Raw genomic sequence first — 16,452 nt, 5'->3', positions numbered from 1 at the left:
TACCTTGTCAATTTGTGGTTTATTACTTGATAACCAAAAAAACCTCACACACACAAACAAACAGAGATGAGAACAATTTAGGTCTTAATCACGTTCGCCCTTTCCACCAAATTGGCAATTTTTATAATCAGATACAATAATACTTACTAATAACTACAGGAAACAGATCTTTCTTATAACCGACTCTGTCTTGTCCCCTGAAGTCCTCAGTGTTAATGAATACTGATCGTCTTAACAAAAAGGGAATCAGACTACTCTGCCCTTTAGTCTTGCTTTTACATTAAAGTGAATGGAATCAAGCAAAGTGACAAAGATCTTGCCGTGTATCATTCAAACAAACAATGAAGATTAATAAGTGGAACGGTGAAACCATTTCGATGAGTTGAAATAATAATAATAATAATAACAAATTGCTAATAATGGATTTAGATCGCTTTATACAAGCCTTAAAGCCCTATACAGTAAAACAATAAATAAAACAATTAAAGTGAAATGGCCAAATTTAAGGCAAAAACCGAAACGTAATAAACACACTTATATGTAAAAGATGAATGTTCCATTCAACGAGCCGAAATCAAGTTGCATGGAAAAATCTTTCATCACTCATTATGTTTTACAAAACATCCAAGTAGATCTTTACCATGGAGTGAAGAAAAAACACATACATCTACATTTCAGGTGTTTATTACGAGGGCACTTTATAGCGTGCGATGTGAACAAGTCAAGTGAATCGTGCATGGTGGAGATTACCAAACGGCTTATGACGTAGGCCAAAACCACGTGACAAACTTTTCTCCAATCAAAAGATAAGGATGTACTTGGGTGTAAAATAATACACTTTTGAGGTTGTTCGTTAGTCCGATTTTACAACTGCCATTTGGGCGGAGCTTGCCCCTTCATTCATCCCTGATGTAGATGGGTAAACCTTGGCAGTATTACCGGCCCCAACTTTGAGAAATCGAGTCTGGAATGTTCCCGTACGATTTTGGTCTTCGGTAGCTGGTTGTTGGTACCCAACGGTCACAGCGTAAAGCTTAGAGAGATACACACACGCTAGAGTAACGTAGCTGTTAATCACCGGGACCAGACTGATTGAAAACGCTAACACGTCGGCTTTATCTGCCGTTAGGTAGAGCGGTAACGCGGCCACGATCGGGACTAGAGTGGTATAGACGCTAGCCACGTAGAACCGAGCCTCGTTGAAGTTACCAGGGACGCTCCGGGCTTTGTAAGCGTAGTAGCAACACGCCAAGAGTAGTAAGAAGTTGTAGCACATCGAGGTGAGGAACCCGACGCCCACACCGCAGAAGACCTCCAGGGTCCGGGGTTGGTTTGTGAGTGGCTTGGGGAACAAGTCCACGGTAAATATCCAGGTGTTTGGTACAGCCAAGGCAGTGATTAAGATCACGATTGGCTACACAGAGAAGATAATATCAAATGGAGAATAAGACGTTTATGTCAGAAATCCGGAGTAATAGATGGATTGCAATATACGCCATTGGTCGCCATCTTTGATTAATCGTGCCTGTGTGAAGAGCTATCATTGGCTGAGAGTTGTGCGCAGCGCGTACACGCGTGCAATTTTCCATTGGCGTACATGTACATCAAAGATGGCGGTCAGTGGCGCGTTTTACAATATATATATCTATAGACCATGTGAACCTTGTTTACAAAAAGTGTGACCTTGTACATTCTTTCAGTATTCTGGCAGGCAAGATACTACACTGGTTCTATGGGAAAGTTGTCATTTTGTGTCATAATTTTCACACAAAACTAATCAAGTTTTGAGATGTGCCCCGTCTCATCATATCAAAAATTGATAAGAATTAGACAGTGCAATATCCATGAAATATAAGATTTTATGATTCCTTCCATTGAGCTTTGTACAAATCATGCCTGCAGGAAGTCAAGCTCTGTGGCTCTTTTGTAAACATGTGATGTCACAGGTCACACCGTCTATAGGTGAACAACACCAACGGGTCTTTGAACGCATAAGAGACACATTAAGGCCGTAGCGGACGGGGGCGGGGGGGGGGGGGGGGGCAGTCAGCGAATGAGGCAATGGAGTCCAGAATTAGGCTACTCTTATTTTTAAGAAATGATTGTTTGACGAAGAGGTACATCACGTCACCTCAAATTCAAAGTCACTTCATGTTCTCAACATTTCGAATTACGAATTCACAATGACTCTTGGAAGATTTTTTTTTATTTCTCAAAATAAATGTACTCACCTGTGTAATGACAAGCATGGCTACGATGACCAACTGGGCAGTTGATCCCGTGAACTGTGGTCGTTTGACGGTCTTTCTGCTACTCTCAAAGATCCTGTAGATGCGATTGACTTTAAGGAGTAGAGGGGCGTACGTGAGGGTAAAGGAGATGGCGTACAGGCTCTGAGCGACCCCACAGATACCGGCACTCGGCTCGCTGAGGAACGGAAACACGGCTATAAGAGACAGTGTGACCCCGACGATATTGACGGCGCTTAATTCTCGACTACTCGCCTTAATCAAAGCATGGCGTCGGTGTTTGATCATACCACACGTTGTGAGCCCACATAAGAGCAGCGCAATGGCGGTTAGAGAGATGATGGCTACAATCAGAGGCTGGTTGAATGTTACAGTCTTGGCGATTAATTCATCACACGCGGTGAAGTCAGCGTTTGGCCATTCCTTCTGCTCACACTGGATGCATTTAGTGCCTTTGACGATATCACCTTCACGACAAGCTCGGCATCCCCAACAGCACTGCCTTACTGGGTCTTTCTCGACGACATACCCGGCCTGGCACTCCTCACGGCAAACAGACTTTGGAATCCCACCACTGCCATTTTGCCATTGAATCAAGTTTTCATTTACCTGCAGACGTCCTGCCTCGTCAAAGGACGAGTTCCAAGTGCCGACTTCGACCACACTCAGCATTCCGTCCGTGTTGTGGACATTTCTTATAATAAACTGACCAGCAACCGAGTTGTCCTTGTATTTGAAGTGTCCTCTCGTACCGTAAAAAGAAGTTTTCCCCAAGTTCTCCAAAACTGCATCCTTGATACCGGTTTGATACAAGCAATCTGTGAGGGAGCCGTTACAGTAATCATCAAAGGTTCTGTCGAGAGCTCGAGCCAGGGAGAAAACCGCGTCCATGGTCGGGGCAAGCATTTTGTTATACATGCTGAATCCATCCTCGCTTGCGTCGTGACAGTCTGAACCACCACCTCCACAAAACTCATCGTACCAAGGGTTGGTTTTGGAGTAGCTTAAAGACCGAAAGTAAGTCTCAAAGTCGTCCAGTTTTGGTTTGAGGTATTCGACTAGTAGCACCCCTTCCAATGCAACATCATAAAGGTCTCGGTTAATGAATGAATCTCCGGTAACCCATGTCAGACCGTGTGTTAGTTGGGCCGTCTTTGCGGCCGCCATCACGGCGTTAGTGGTTGCAGCTGAGTTGGTCAATAAGATAACCACACTCGCACTTGGATTCAGTCTCAGGATTGAAACCATGTTTTTCAATTCAGCTTCCTCGGGATGCTCACTAACCTTCGCTTTGATGATCATACAAATGTTGTGTTTAGCGGCTTCGATGCCAACCTCATGTTCAAGGTCTAAGACGCCCTGCTCAGTTGAGTAAACCAGGGCGACGTAATACCAGTCGAAATGAACCAACAAATCCATAATGGCTTTCGCAGTATAAACATCAGGTGAGATAGTACCGAAGAAGTACGGGTTGTAGTGTTCTTCGTACAGCTCTTGCCCCGTGGCACCGTATGTGACGTGGGGCGTTTTGAAGAGCCCAGCCGTGCTGATCACAACTTCGCTACTGGATGTTGTTTCCGTACCAACAACTCCCATGGCCATCTCGTGGATTTCACGGAGCTTCCGTCCTGGGATCACACACTGGGTACCCTCCAGCACTGGATTTGCACCCATGACAAGAGACAGCGAACCCCACATGGCATACTCCGATCTAGAGCAGTCGTCGTGAATCATGAAGCCCAGGGTGATATTAGATAACATGGTGTCATCTCGGTTGACCATGTTTACGGCGAACGCCATTGCTTCGGTCAACTGGAGGGCGGAGACAGGTAGACGCAGGCCGCATTCCTGCTCATCTTGACCGCCGTGAAGGGAAAAGATCCCACCTATGTACACGTCGCCCGTGCTGTTATAAACGGTACAGAGTTCTTTGGGAATACGGGCCGCATTGACGATGTAAACGATGAGAACTATGGCAATACTGTGACGAAACGCCATACTCCGTGTTTGTAAAACCTTCGCTCTATGGTAAAACAATGAACAATGTTTTGTCAACCGTTTTTAAAGTCACCCGGTCCAATAACACTCAGCAAGCAGGCGATAAAATGAAATGCGGTAAAATGTACATCCCCTTCTGCAAAAAGGCAAGAATTCAGTCACAAAATGCCTTTGCTCGAGAACTCGAAACCTATCTCACGTTTGATCGCACTTGAATCTTCCCATTACCAATTGCAATTGAAATCGTGACGACCAGAAGTGACGAGAATAATCTGAGTGCATCGCAGGGGGAGATTTTATCAATCCATTAGACGAACAACCCAACAACGAGCGAAACACACATTGAAATGAGTGACGATTTTACTTTCCTGCTGACCACCGCTCCAGAAGGTACGCAATGATCGACAGCATCGTTTATTTCCCGCCCATAATGAATCTTTAAATTTGCAGACTGAAACAGCATGGTATCCATTTGGCGCGTGACAAGGCCGCAAAGTGAACATAATTATCTTGCACATATCCAGTATTAAAACATAATTATCGTAGAGCGCCGGTGAAGGCGGATATGAAAATAGCCCATCCCCTGTCCTTATCCGCAATGATAAAGATGGTGCATTGGTCTTACAGGTAGAATGATTTCATTGGATAAACTTGCAGTGATGTAGACCTACGCGTTCAATTTCAACGCTATGATTGGTCCGCTCCGAAGTGACGCATTTTGACTGCTACACCAGCAGCAGTTAACAGTAACTATACTTTCGGTCGTTTGCTGCTCAATCTGTATGTACACGTAACACACCCTTACTGATCCGCTTTTATGGGGTCCTGCTATTGTTGTTTTATTATTCCATTTTCTGAAGAAATTCTCTGTGGGGTACCACTATAACAAAGACAACCTTGTGTGTAGCATTGTTCCGTTGTTATTAAGTAACCCATAAGATGATGTATGTAACAATCTCCGTCCGTGTGAATAGGGATGCGAGGTCAAAGGTACATCTGGGAGGCGAGCAAGGCCGATATCTCGCGTTATTCATGGCCTCGGAAGTGTGACGTCAGATGTTCAGGCGAGTCTCACATTTGGATAGAGGGCGCTACAGCCGCTGACCACTGGAGTCCATCAGTATTACAGACAAATGCTGGGTATACAAATCTGTGACACTTTGGGCTGAATTGGTCACCGAAGTTGCAAACAAAAGTATTTTCCCTAATTCTAACCACAACCCTAACACCAACTGTAGCATGTATATCATGAGGGATTATATGTGCATATAGGGGTGTGTCATAGCATAGCACATTCACTGCCCATCTGTATCATAGGGTCTTCAAAATCAACTCTACATTTTGACATAGAAACCACATATCACTGCAATTAAAAGAAAAACCAAAAACCACAATTCAAATGACACTTTTTTTACTTATTTTATTTGGCCAAAGTACCAACAAATGATCAAGTGTCTATATTGTTACTTCCATTGACCATAGAATTATTTACACAGCTACTATACAACCTTCTTAAGACGTCATCACTTGGTGATAACACAACAAGGCATTCCAGTAAGCCACATCCAAAGTGGCTGCTACATCTAGCCGTAGCCTCAGCGGCTAATTCAGAAATGGCTACAAACTCGGACAAATCAAACAGTCCGATGATACAGCAGGAATACCTCGTCATAATATCATCACTATCATGAAACCAGGGCCTAATTTCATAGAGCTGCTTAAACAGAAAAAGAAGTAGCTAAGCACAACAAAATTATGCTTACTGGAATAAGGTCACCAGCCAAAACACCTATTATGACGTGCACCATTTCTGACTTGTAACCTGCTCATTTTTGCTAAGCAAACAATTTGTAGCAGCAAAATTGTCTGTTTAAGCAGCTCTACGGAATTGGCCTTGCATTTAAAGACATACATTTCTTGTATCTGTTGAATCAAGAAAACAAAGCCTTAAAGAATACATTGGATAATCGAGTTTGGTTTGAACTTTGAACTTTATATACATTCACTGTCGTTTCTTTATCTCTTTTACACGTAGTTCCATAGAAAGCTGAAAAACACAGTACAAAATGTTGAATGCCAGGCAGTTTCATTGTTTTGTTTGCAATTATATAGTTGCACATCTACATTATTCTTGATTGAGGAAAACAAATGGTAGCCATTTTAAGTCAAGTTCCCTGCATTCACAGATAAGATTGTAATGACCGACAGGCTAAGGCACCAGCTTATTTCAGCTGCCCAGTCACACAGAAATAAGTGAGAAAAAGGTCTGCTGTCTCACTTCCACAAAACTGATAAACAGAAACTTAGAAACATAGAGGAAGCAAAAACGTCCAAGGGTGTTTTTGCTTAAAGGTCAGGTCGCAGTTGTCCAATCATTTCGGCTTAACTAATAAAGACAACTTCCTAACTAGGCCCAAGCTCATGTTTCTGCTCAGTATGGAATTCTGCATACACAGTCCATTTGTAATAACTCATATCAAGTCCTAGGACTAGTCCTAAGTTATTACTGTCTTTGTGAAATCGACCCCAGGCCTACAACTCAATTTTACTCAGCGATGATAGAAAGCATTACATGCTGATATCACAAACCAGCTCCATGTCAATATTCCACCATGTTATGCTCATATCTCACGTTCTGCTTATGTTAACCAAGATTTTTTTGACCGAGAAACTCTTCAGCTTCTAGCAGTTTTGAGATATTCAACAAAGGTCTGGGCTCAACTCCACAATACTACTTATCACCTAGTTATACACCATGTCAAGCCAGTGACTGCATGAGCTATACACACAGGCTTCATTGGTAATTGATACCATGACATTAGTCCCTGATAGCTCAAAAACCTTGGTACTTTCCTGCCTAGCTCCATGATAAAAAAAACTACAACCTTTGCTTGAAACGCAAGAAAAGTGTCAATTAAAATCCAACAACAATCCTCTCTGTAGGTTTACTTTGTCACTAGACACCAAGTACAAAACATATACTTCATCATCTACTACCATACTACTAGCAGAGTTCAACAAAACCTGCTTATCGTATAAATTTGTGCTTATGAAGAAATAAGAAATTGGTCCGAGCTGATCATTCCGTTTCAAAAGGAAGATGATCAAAAACATTCAAGATACAAAAAGCCAAAAAATACATTTATGCAGCATTTCATATAACTCTTTGTTCATAACAACCACAACAAAGTTACCCTTTTTTGCAAGTTAAATATCTTTTTATGATTGTTAACAGTGATAACTGCTAACTCTACTTTTTTTGACACAAATATAGAAAATGTCATACCTTATTTTGTTACATTTACAAATGTACATCTCAGAACGCAAGGGGGAGTTAAGACATGGGTTGACACTCACAGGCCTACATGTATGTTACATGTACAGTATACAACATGTAGCAAGCCAGAACACACTTTCAGAAACCTTGTAAGCAGAACTTGTGTTTCTCTGCTGAGCACAATTTAACAGGAAACAAGTCACAAACAATACACATTACATGGTATTTGTACTAGTTAAACTGTTTTTCTGCTTAGCGAATTTGTAAGGTTAATCACTTTTGGTCTTAGACACAATGTCACCAACCTTGTGAAATTTCATTACACATTTTTCATTCCAAGATGTTTTGCAGTTATTTGCCTACAAAAGCAGCGTGTGTACACCTTTATCATGTAGCATCTATCTTTGTCAAGTTCCAAGACTACAGAACTCAACCAAGAATACCAATTATTCTCTCACCAAAACACAGCCAGACCATTACACTTAGCAATCTTGAGATATTCAAGATGGCCCCCACCTTGATGAAGTCTTAAACCCTTTCAAAACAACGCTACCCCTACATAATACTTGAAAATAAAACGAAAAAGACAAACAAATCAATTTGGCAAATAGAAGAAAAACATGCCCTTTTTCGCATAGATATCCATGATGAAACTCTTAAAAATCTCAATAAACATGTAGAAAAAATAAGATGCATATATATACAGCTGTACACAGCGAGATCTTCAACTTCTCAATCTGAACTCTCTTAAATCTTGGCAATATAATTAACTTTAACTAGTAAACTTGCAGGTACAACCATGTGTAAATCTCTTTCAGGAGGAGTGTTTGCTCTAAAAAGAACCAGTGTGGTCTTGCATTTTTAACAGTATGTATACACTATATTCTGCTTGCTTCTTTCTCCTGAAGACTAGCAGAGTATACTGTTCAAAACGTCAAGACCACTCTGGCTCATTTCAGAGCCAACGCTCCTCCAGAAAAGAGTTGAACACGTGGTTGTACCTGCAAGTTTCTAGTTACTTCTTATTTTCCACACCATGAAAAGCTCCAAACATCACAATAATTTACTCACGTCTTCTTTTGTTTTCAATCCAGACCCTTACAAAAAATGATAAAACGAAAAGTTTGGAAGTCAATGTTTAGGTTTGAGATGGTGAAAGGCATGATAACAGAGGTACAAATAACAAGGCATTTATCATAGGCCCCTATAATACATGATATACAGCAAAACCTGAGCGCTATTTAGGGGTAAATTAAAGTGAAGGTAACATTGGTTTCATCATCAGTTGAAAGGACATTTACAAGAACCAATCAACTCCCAACTCTGTTAAAGACATCAATAACAAATTATGTGGATAATTCTTTGACAAAAAAAAACTACAACTTGTATAAAACTAGAATAACCTAGTCTAGTTTTCATTCAATCTGCCACAAAACTATTACCGTGTTCAAAACAGAATTTACAGGTTTCGTTATTATTTTCTAGAAATATTAAATGATACTTTTAGCGAGTAGACTTTTAACAATAACTTACAAATTGACTTGTGTTTGTGTCTCATGTTTTTTTAAATAGCAAAACCAATCACGCACCACTGCATATTAAATGTCTTACCACAACCAGAAGTCTGAACCTCAACACACAGCGCTAAGATTGATCTTACAAATCACCATGGCGATATTAACAACTCATCTTAAGATAAATCTTAGTGTTTTGAGTTTCAAGCTCACTGCAAGCCCCAAAAAGTTGACAACATTCTGACCATGCTATCACTGCGAGGATATCATTTGTTTCTACTAATACACCGATGTGTACTAAGCACCACTCTACAGTCCGTACTTTCCTGAGTTCTGTGAAAAAAATCCACAGGCTAATCACTCGGGTGGGATTCAAACCCACAACCTACAATAGTTGTGCATTTGAGCTGTAACATTTTCTGTATTGACAGCTCCCTCTCCTAAACCAATCAGACATTTCTTCCATCAATTAAGACAATCTTTTCTATTATCAACGAAATTTGGCCTGGAGCTCATGGCCTCCGTTGCCCTGGTTTTGGACTTGGTGCCCTGTCGAAGGTTTCACATAGACTCCATAAGTGCCCTTTACAAAATGAAACTGGCCTTGCCCTCTAAAAGATGCAATTCCAGGCCTGAAACTAAGTTGTTAATGTATCAAAACCTAACCTAGAGGTTTCAAAAGGATATCACACAATCATATTACATAACAATAATTAATTATGTTTTTAGGAGTTTTTAGGAGTGTTCCTCTTACAAATTTTGTACTAGAAACTTAAGACTAAAATTACCTTTTTATAAGAATCATTATCAAAGTCTCATACTTACATTAACAATATCATACAAATGTTTTTAATTTGAGGTAATTATTTTTTGTCAATATGTTAACATTTCAGAGAAGTTAATTCTTCCAACACTTCCAAATGGTTTTACTGCCACTTCCTAAACACAATCTTGTAGTTACCGAGCTTTCATACAATTGTCTCTCAACAGAACACAATTGAATTCAGTCAGTAACAATATCTCATATCATTATTTTGGGGGAATGTTACCACAGACATTTCAGAAATTATTTCCAAACATTCTTCCTTGAACAAAGAATGTGCTAAGCAGTTACCATAAATAGTTAACTTGTGGATACAATCAGGTGTAAAATCTCTTTTCCTTAGTGGAGGGGGCACTGGCCCATCCTGTGCGTCGTAATGCGTACACAGCTGTGTGTTTCTCTACTATCATCATCAGTTAACCATTAAGATGGTGACTGGATGATGTCAATGCATTTATAAAGAAGACCAAAAAGCTCACCTTAAAGACAGTTTCCTTGCAAGTTAAACATGTTTCCAATCTCTCTTTCTGAATCATTTTAACAAGCCAACAATGTTTCTGCAATGTTTTACTGACCATTATCGAATACTAATCCTATACAATTAGCACATCATGGTATCTTCAAGTCCAACGCAGTCAAACCCTTCATCCAAATCAAAATGCATAAGACCATTTACTTACACAGCATCAATTCTTCACCAGAAAACAAATTTCTGGCGTAACTTCAACTTTGCATCCTCTCAACAAGTTTGGATGAACCCTGCCCAACTTCCAACACAGGGTTTTATTAACAATCATTGGAGACTTATTCATATCAGTGGTTAAACTTTGTAACTCCCACACTTGCTTAACACGCAAATTTCAAATTGTTTAAACAAAGTATCTCACTAAAATAGCTCGAATGTACACGCAAAACAAAATGGAGATACATCATGTTTGCACCGACACTCCGATACAATGCTTTCACAATATCGTGATACAAATTTTTTGGCAAATCAAGATACAACATTTTCGGGAAATCGCGATACAACATGTTTGCACCGACACACAGATACAACATAAATTGCGATACAACGTTTTTGCACCGACACAACGCACTATTCGTCTGGAACTAACTGTCCATCTTTTCTTCTTTCACTTTTATGGAGAGGGTCTGTTTGAGAGTGAACCTCGTTGCTTGGTATCTCTGAGCTTGAGAAGACGAGAGACCAGACAAACTGCCTATGCTTGCTGTAGAAGCATTACTACTAGCACGCAACATACTGCTTGGTGTGCTCGTGAACAGCGGGCTGCTTCTCATTTGCAAGATGGCTTTCCATAATTTCTCTCGATGCTCGTGCCGCATCATTATTCCAGAGAAATCCTGCTACCAGAAAAACACAATGGACTGGTTAGAAATGAGACAAAGAGATCAAACGCATTCGCAATTTCAACAAATACTGAACAATTCTTCTTTTGCTTGAATTTCTTTTTTGAGCTGAGCAATTTATTGATACAAATAAATACTTTTGAATATACAGATTTGAATTGAGAACTAAAACTAATGTTTTGGTCAATGGCCAGTGATCAACCAAAGTTAACTTTAACTGAAACCGTTATTGGATACAACTGTTAAAATGCACCCCAGATGACAGCCGAGGGATAACAGCTGAGGGATTCTGATTGACTGCACTCACCTCTAAATTCATCTCTTCCAGTTGATCAATCCTACGAATTCCTCGTTTTGAGAAGATCTCCAAATACTGGGAGCACCCGAGGTTGGAAAGCCACCTTGAAACAAAAAACAACTTATCATCAATAAATAGGTATAAAATGGGTACCTGGGAGGGTAGAGGTTGATATTGTGTTTGAAAAAGCCACTGGAGCGCCACGGCAGCTCAGGGCTGTATACTCCCCAATGAGAGGAGAAAGATTAACGGGGTGTTATTGGCCCAAAGACCAGGGAACTAATATAGAGCTCATTGAGATGTTATTGTGAAATGCGCTATATAAGAACTAGTTATTATCAATTGAAATAACAGCTGTGTGCATAGCGGCTTACTGTTCAGATTTCATTGGAAATGTCCAGATTTTTGAGATTACAGACCACTAAAAATCAGACCATTAGTAAAGCACTTACGTCTCAACGCTTAAATCCACATGATTAGCTTGACTTGTACCAGCCGTCTCTGCTATGACCCCCTGGCCTGTACCAGCAAGATCCTCTGACCTTTGACCTTTAGGTGATACATGGTTCCCAAACATCTGACTGCTGGAAATCTCCTGCGAGGACACTATGTTGTCAACTTCCATGTTGGGACCATCACAATGGTCTCTCATGATGTGGTTTGTTTGAGGCTGGACGCCTTGGGGCTGGAGACCGTTAGCTTGCCGAGCAGCGAGTAGAGAAGTGGGGACCGTTACTTGACGCTGGAAGGACGGCTGGTTGTTGAGACGGGGAGGCATTTGAGGAGGAGAAGGACCTTGTGGCTGTTGCTGGGAGGAGTTGCTTGGGTAGGAGTTGAATCGGGGCATATTTGGTATTCTGTAAACAGGAAACATAGAAATGTAAAGAGAACTCATTAATTGATTTACATCTTTCTGTTAACCAAACTATATGAATTCATTCAAAGCATTTGAGCTGAAAACAACAGCGAATATATTGTTTTTATTAAGATAAGATTATGTTCAGTTTAAGAAGGTGAGGGACAAATCCCAGTTGAGAAGAAACTCAACAGCAAATATATTATTTTTATTAAGATAAGATGATGTTCAGTTTAAGAAGGCGAGGGACAAATCCCAGTTGAGAAGAAACTCAATGGGATTTGGAGCTTGAGAATAAAAACATGCAAAGCTCCGAATTATTATCTTCATTCAAGTTGAAAGACCAGAAATTTGGCAGTTAATGTTAGCGCAGTGATTTCTTTCCTCGCCTTCAACCTCTCTGACCTGGTTTGAATCCCACCGGGGGCGCTAGTGGATTGGGTTATCAGTCCCTACCTGATTGCCAGGGTTTCAAAGGAATAATTCACTGGGGTTTTACTCCAAACATCTATAACTGAAACTTCCTTTGTTACCATTTCTCCATGGGGTTCTTGGCTAGAATAATGATTAATTGACTAAGTGAGAATCATCGGCTGCCTAGGTTGAAGGAACACTCCATAATTAGCAAAGGGGACATGTTTAAAGGATTGATTATCAAACACAAGTAAATGATTCTTTTACACCAGAGCTTTATTTAATCAAACTTTCATCATAATATATTTTGTTCCAATATAAACCAAATTAATTTTCACACACGTTATTAAGGAATAGATAAAGATATAGATATATACACATCAAGTTTGTTGAGTATGCGAGTGATGTCAATACCACATTTACTGCCAATATGTGCACTATTTATAGGGAACCAACATTCAGTACAGGGTACCATCAGACTATCGAGGAGTGTTAACAAGTGATCCTTGATCGGGAGATGCATGTATCCCAATCGGACCATATATCTAATATGAGATACAAATAAATTCTTATTGTTCATGTACCTCAATCAAGGTACTCTATATGCTGAGGTCTTAAGGCTGAGTCACACTGCAACGATAACGAAAACGATAACGGCGCAAAGATAACGCATTCCATTGGTTGAATGAGCGTGTGCGTATTCTGCATGGAGCGATTCAACCAATAGAATGCATTCTCTTTGCGTCGTTATCGTTTTCGTTTTCGTTATCGCTGCAGTGTGACTCAGCCTTCAGTCATTGAGATATTCCCGACAGTGATCTGAGACAACTGAGAGATAGTAACAGATAGTTAAACAGTTAAAAGGTCAAAGGTGAACCACTGAGTTCGCAAAATGTTGCATTATAACAGGCTTTACAAACTCCCTCAATCAATAGGCCTACAAACTTAAAGAAATAGAGGTGCGAGACAGCGATGCAAATTTATTATGTGGTATGACACATAGAATTGCAACGGTTCAAATCTAACTTAGTTTTCACAGAAGTTGGGAAAGTACTAAGTGTACAGTGCTAACACACATCAGTGTATTTAGGTAAAACCAAAATTAATATCTATTAACATGATTAAATTCAAAAGTATTTGCATCTAACTTCTAGTAAATCCACAAAATGATGAGTTAGTGGACTAATTGGCATCACTTTATGTATTTTAAATATATTAAATTATGACATACAGACTAGATCTTGCAAAGAATGTGCGTTCAACTCGCTGACTATCAATTGTCATAAAATTTGGTCCTAGTAGCCAGGTTCAGAGTCAAGCATTGTTTTATACTTGACGGACAATTCAAGATTGATTGGCAAAAATAAAATTCAAAGAGTAGTTAAATAAAAGCAAAAATAAATAGAAGCTGAAATGATATTTACAGCTGAACATTATCCTTTCTATGGTACATATTTACAATAACAAATAAACTAGAAGCAAAAAAAAAAAAGTTAACAGCCTAACATTTCGACCCTAGCTGAGTCTTCCCTCGAAGGTTAAATGATTGGAAACGAACAGTTTAAAGTACCATACATATATACCTGCTGTTAAAAATGCTTCAGAAGCCATTGTGTTATACCTATACAACCATGGATTTTAAAATGTTGATATACATTGATTACATGTACATATACAGCTGAGGTTATTTAAGCTGGTAGAAAATAATGCATTAGTACTGTTATGAAGTACACGTACATGTAAACAACACCACACAACTAACATAGAGGGCAGCAGACATTCACGATTATTGACCTAAGCATTGATTTTGTTTCTATGGTTTATATATTTCCCATAAAACAGAAGCGTGAGCTATAAACATTGCTGACTTAGACGGCTTGTACATATATATGGACCACAAGTTCTACACTACTTCATTGGTATAGCAACGCTTTACAATAGTTTCTACGTACATGTACGCCGATAAACCAGAGTGGTAACCGCTACTTCATTAGTACAGCAACGCTTTACAATAGTTTCTACGTACATGTACGCCGATAAACCAGAGTGGTCACCGCTACTTCATTAGTACAGCAATGCTTTACAATAGTTTCTACGTACATGTACGCCAATAAACCAGAGTGGTCACCGCTACTTCATTAGTACAGCAATGCTTTACAATAGTTTGTACGTACATGTACGCCGATAAACCAGAGTGGTCACCGCTACTTCATTAGTACAGCAATGCTTTACAATAGTTTGTACGTACATGTACGCCGATAAACCAGAGTGGTAACCGCTACTTCATTAGTACAGCAATGCTTTACAATAGTTTCTACGTACATGTACGCCGATAAACCAGAGTGGTAACCGCTACTTCATTAGTACAGCAATGCTTTACAATAGTTTGTACGTACATGTACGCCGATAAACCAGAGTGGTCACCGCTACTTCATTAGTACAGCAATGCTTTACAATAGTTTGTACGTACATGTACGCCGATAAACCAGAGTGGTCACCGCTACTTCATTAGTACAGCAATGCTTTACAATAGTTTGTACGTACATGTACGCCGATAAACCAGAGTGGTCACCGCTACTTCATTAGTACAGCAATGCTTTACAATAGTTTCTACGTACATGTACGCCGATAAACCAGAGTGGTAACCGCTACTTCATTAGTACAGCAATGCTTTACAATAGTTTCTACGTACATGTACGCCGATAAACCAGAGTGGTAACCGCTACTTCATTAGTACAGCAATGCTTTACAATAGTTTGTACGTACATGTACGCCGATAAACCAGAGTGGTCACCGCTACTTCATTAGTACAGCAATGCTTTACAATAGTTTCTACGTACATGTACGCCGATAAACCAGAGTGGTAACCGCTACTTCATTAGTACAGCAATGCTTTACAATAGTTTGTACGTACATGTACGCCGATAAACCAGAGTGGTAACCGCTACTTCATTAGTACAGCAATGCTTTACAATAGTTTCTACGTACATGTACGCCGATAAACCAGAGTGGTCACCTCTACTTCATTAGTACAGCAATGCTTTACAATAGTTTCTACGTACATGTACGCCGATAAACCAGAGTGGTAACCGCTACTTCATTAGTACAGCAATGCTTTACAATAGTTTGTACGTACATTTACGCCGATAAACCAGAGTGGTCACCGCTACTTCATTAGTACAGCAATGCTTTACAATAGTTTCTACGTACATGTACGCCGATAAACCAGAGTGGTAACCAGGCATTAACAACATGTCAACACATGGCTGGTAACCAGGCATTAACAACATGTCAACATTTGGCTGGTAACCAGGCTCTAACAACATGTCAACATTTCACTGGTGACCTGTTTCTGCTTAGCAATAATTTGTCATGCTAAGAAAAGAAAAAAACCTTAATCCTTCATCAGAGTCCATTTGTTTCTGCATTATCATTACCAATGTGCCCAGAAATTGATTGATCGATTTTTTTTTTCAGGAAAAAAGCTGGGGAACATTTGCCCCTTTCGGATAAGGTAAATGAAGGTAAATTCAAACAGTCATTTATTGCCGCTTTGAAAATTTTTGACACAAGATGCTTGCAGTCGCTATGGTCTCTGAATGTTTACTTAGCAAAAGAAATACTACAAAGCACTTTTCAATAAGCATTAACAGAT

General features: G+C 39.8%; 2 protein-coding genes across 7 annotated transcripts in view; both read right to left on the bottom strand.

Moving 5' to 3' along the window:
- Positions 1 to 657: 657 nt before the first annotated feature.
- LOC139950852 (metabotropic glutamate receptor 3-like) lies at positions 658 to 4,293 on the bottom strand. Its single transcript, XM_071949685.1, has 2 exons — positions 2,232 to 4,293; positions 658 to 1,414 (listed from the first exon to the last, which is right to left on the bottom strand). Exons 1-2 carry the CDS (start codon positions 4,245 to 4,247, stop codon positions 854 to 856), a joined length of 2,577 nt encoding a protein of 858 aa, XP_071805786.1. The 5' UTR covers positions 4,248 to 4,293; the 3' UTR covers positions 658 to 853.
- Positions 4,294 to 5,641: 1,348 nt separating this feature from the next.
- Positions 5,642 to 16,452, bottom strand: part of LOC139951132 (cellular tumor antigen p53-like) — a 45,876-nt gene continuing 35,065 nt past the window's right edge. For 5 of the 6 annotated variants that reach the window (XM_071949978.1, XM_071949979.1, XM_071949980.1 and 2 more), the window contains 3 exons: positions 11,980 to 12,384; positions 11,537 to 11,630; positions 5,642 to 11,226 (listed from right to left, as the gene is read on the bottom strand). In XM_071949978.1, coding sequence (XP_071806079.1) covers positions 10,972 to 11,226; positions 11,537 to 11,630; positions 11,980 to 12,384 — 754 coding nt within the window. In that variant the 3' untranslated portion in view covers positions 5,642 to 10,971. The remainder of the gene's footprint in view (positions 11,227 to 11,536; positions 11,631 to 11,979; positions 12,385 to 16,452) is intronic. The other variant, XM_071949983.1, reaches the window with a different exon arrangement.

This window comes from Asterias amurensis, chromosome 18 (genome assembly GCF_032118995.1).
Source record: "Asterias amurensis chromosome 18, ASM3211899v1".
NCBI lineage: Eukaryota > Metazoa > Echinodermata > Asteroidea > Forcipulatida > Asteriidae > Asterias > Asterias amurensis.
This window is presented reverse-complemented; position numbering and strand designations above follow the sequence as displayed.

Bases quoted from the DNA above. Each gene is read 5' to 3' on its own strand.
- LOC139950852 (XM_071949685.1), bottom strand. From the start codon at position 4,247: ATGGCGTTTCGTCACAGTATTGCCATAGTTCTCATCGTTTACATCGTC. The intron at 1,415-2,231 runs GTGAGTACATTT...TTCTCTGTGTAG, and splicing joins CCATGCTTGTCATTACACAG to CCAATCGTGATCTTAATCAC.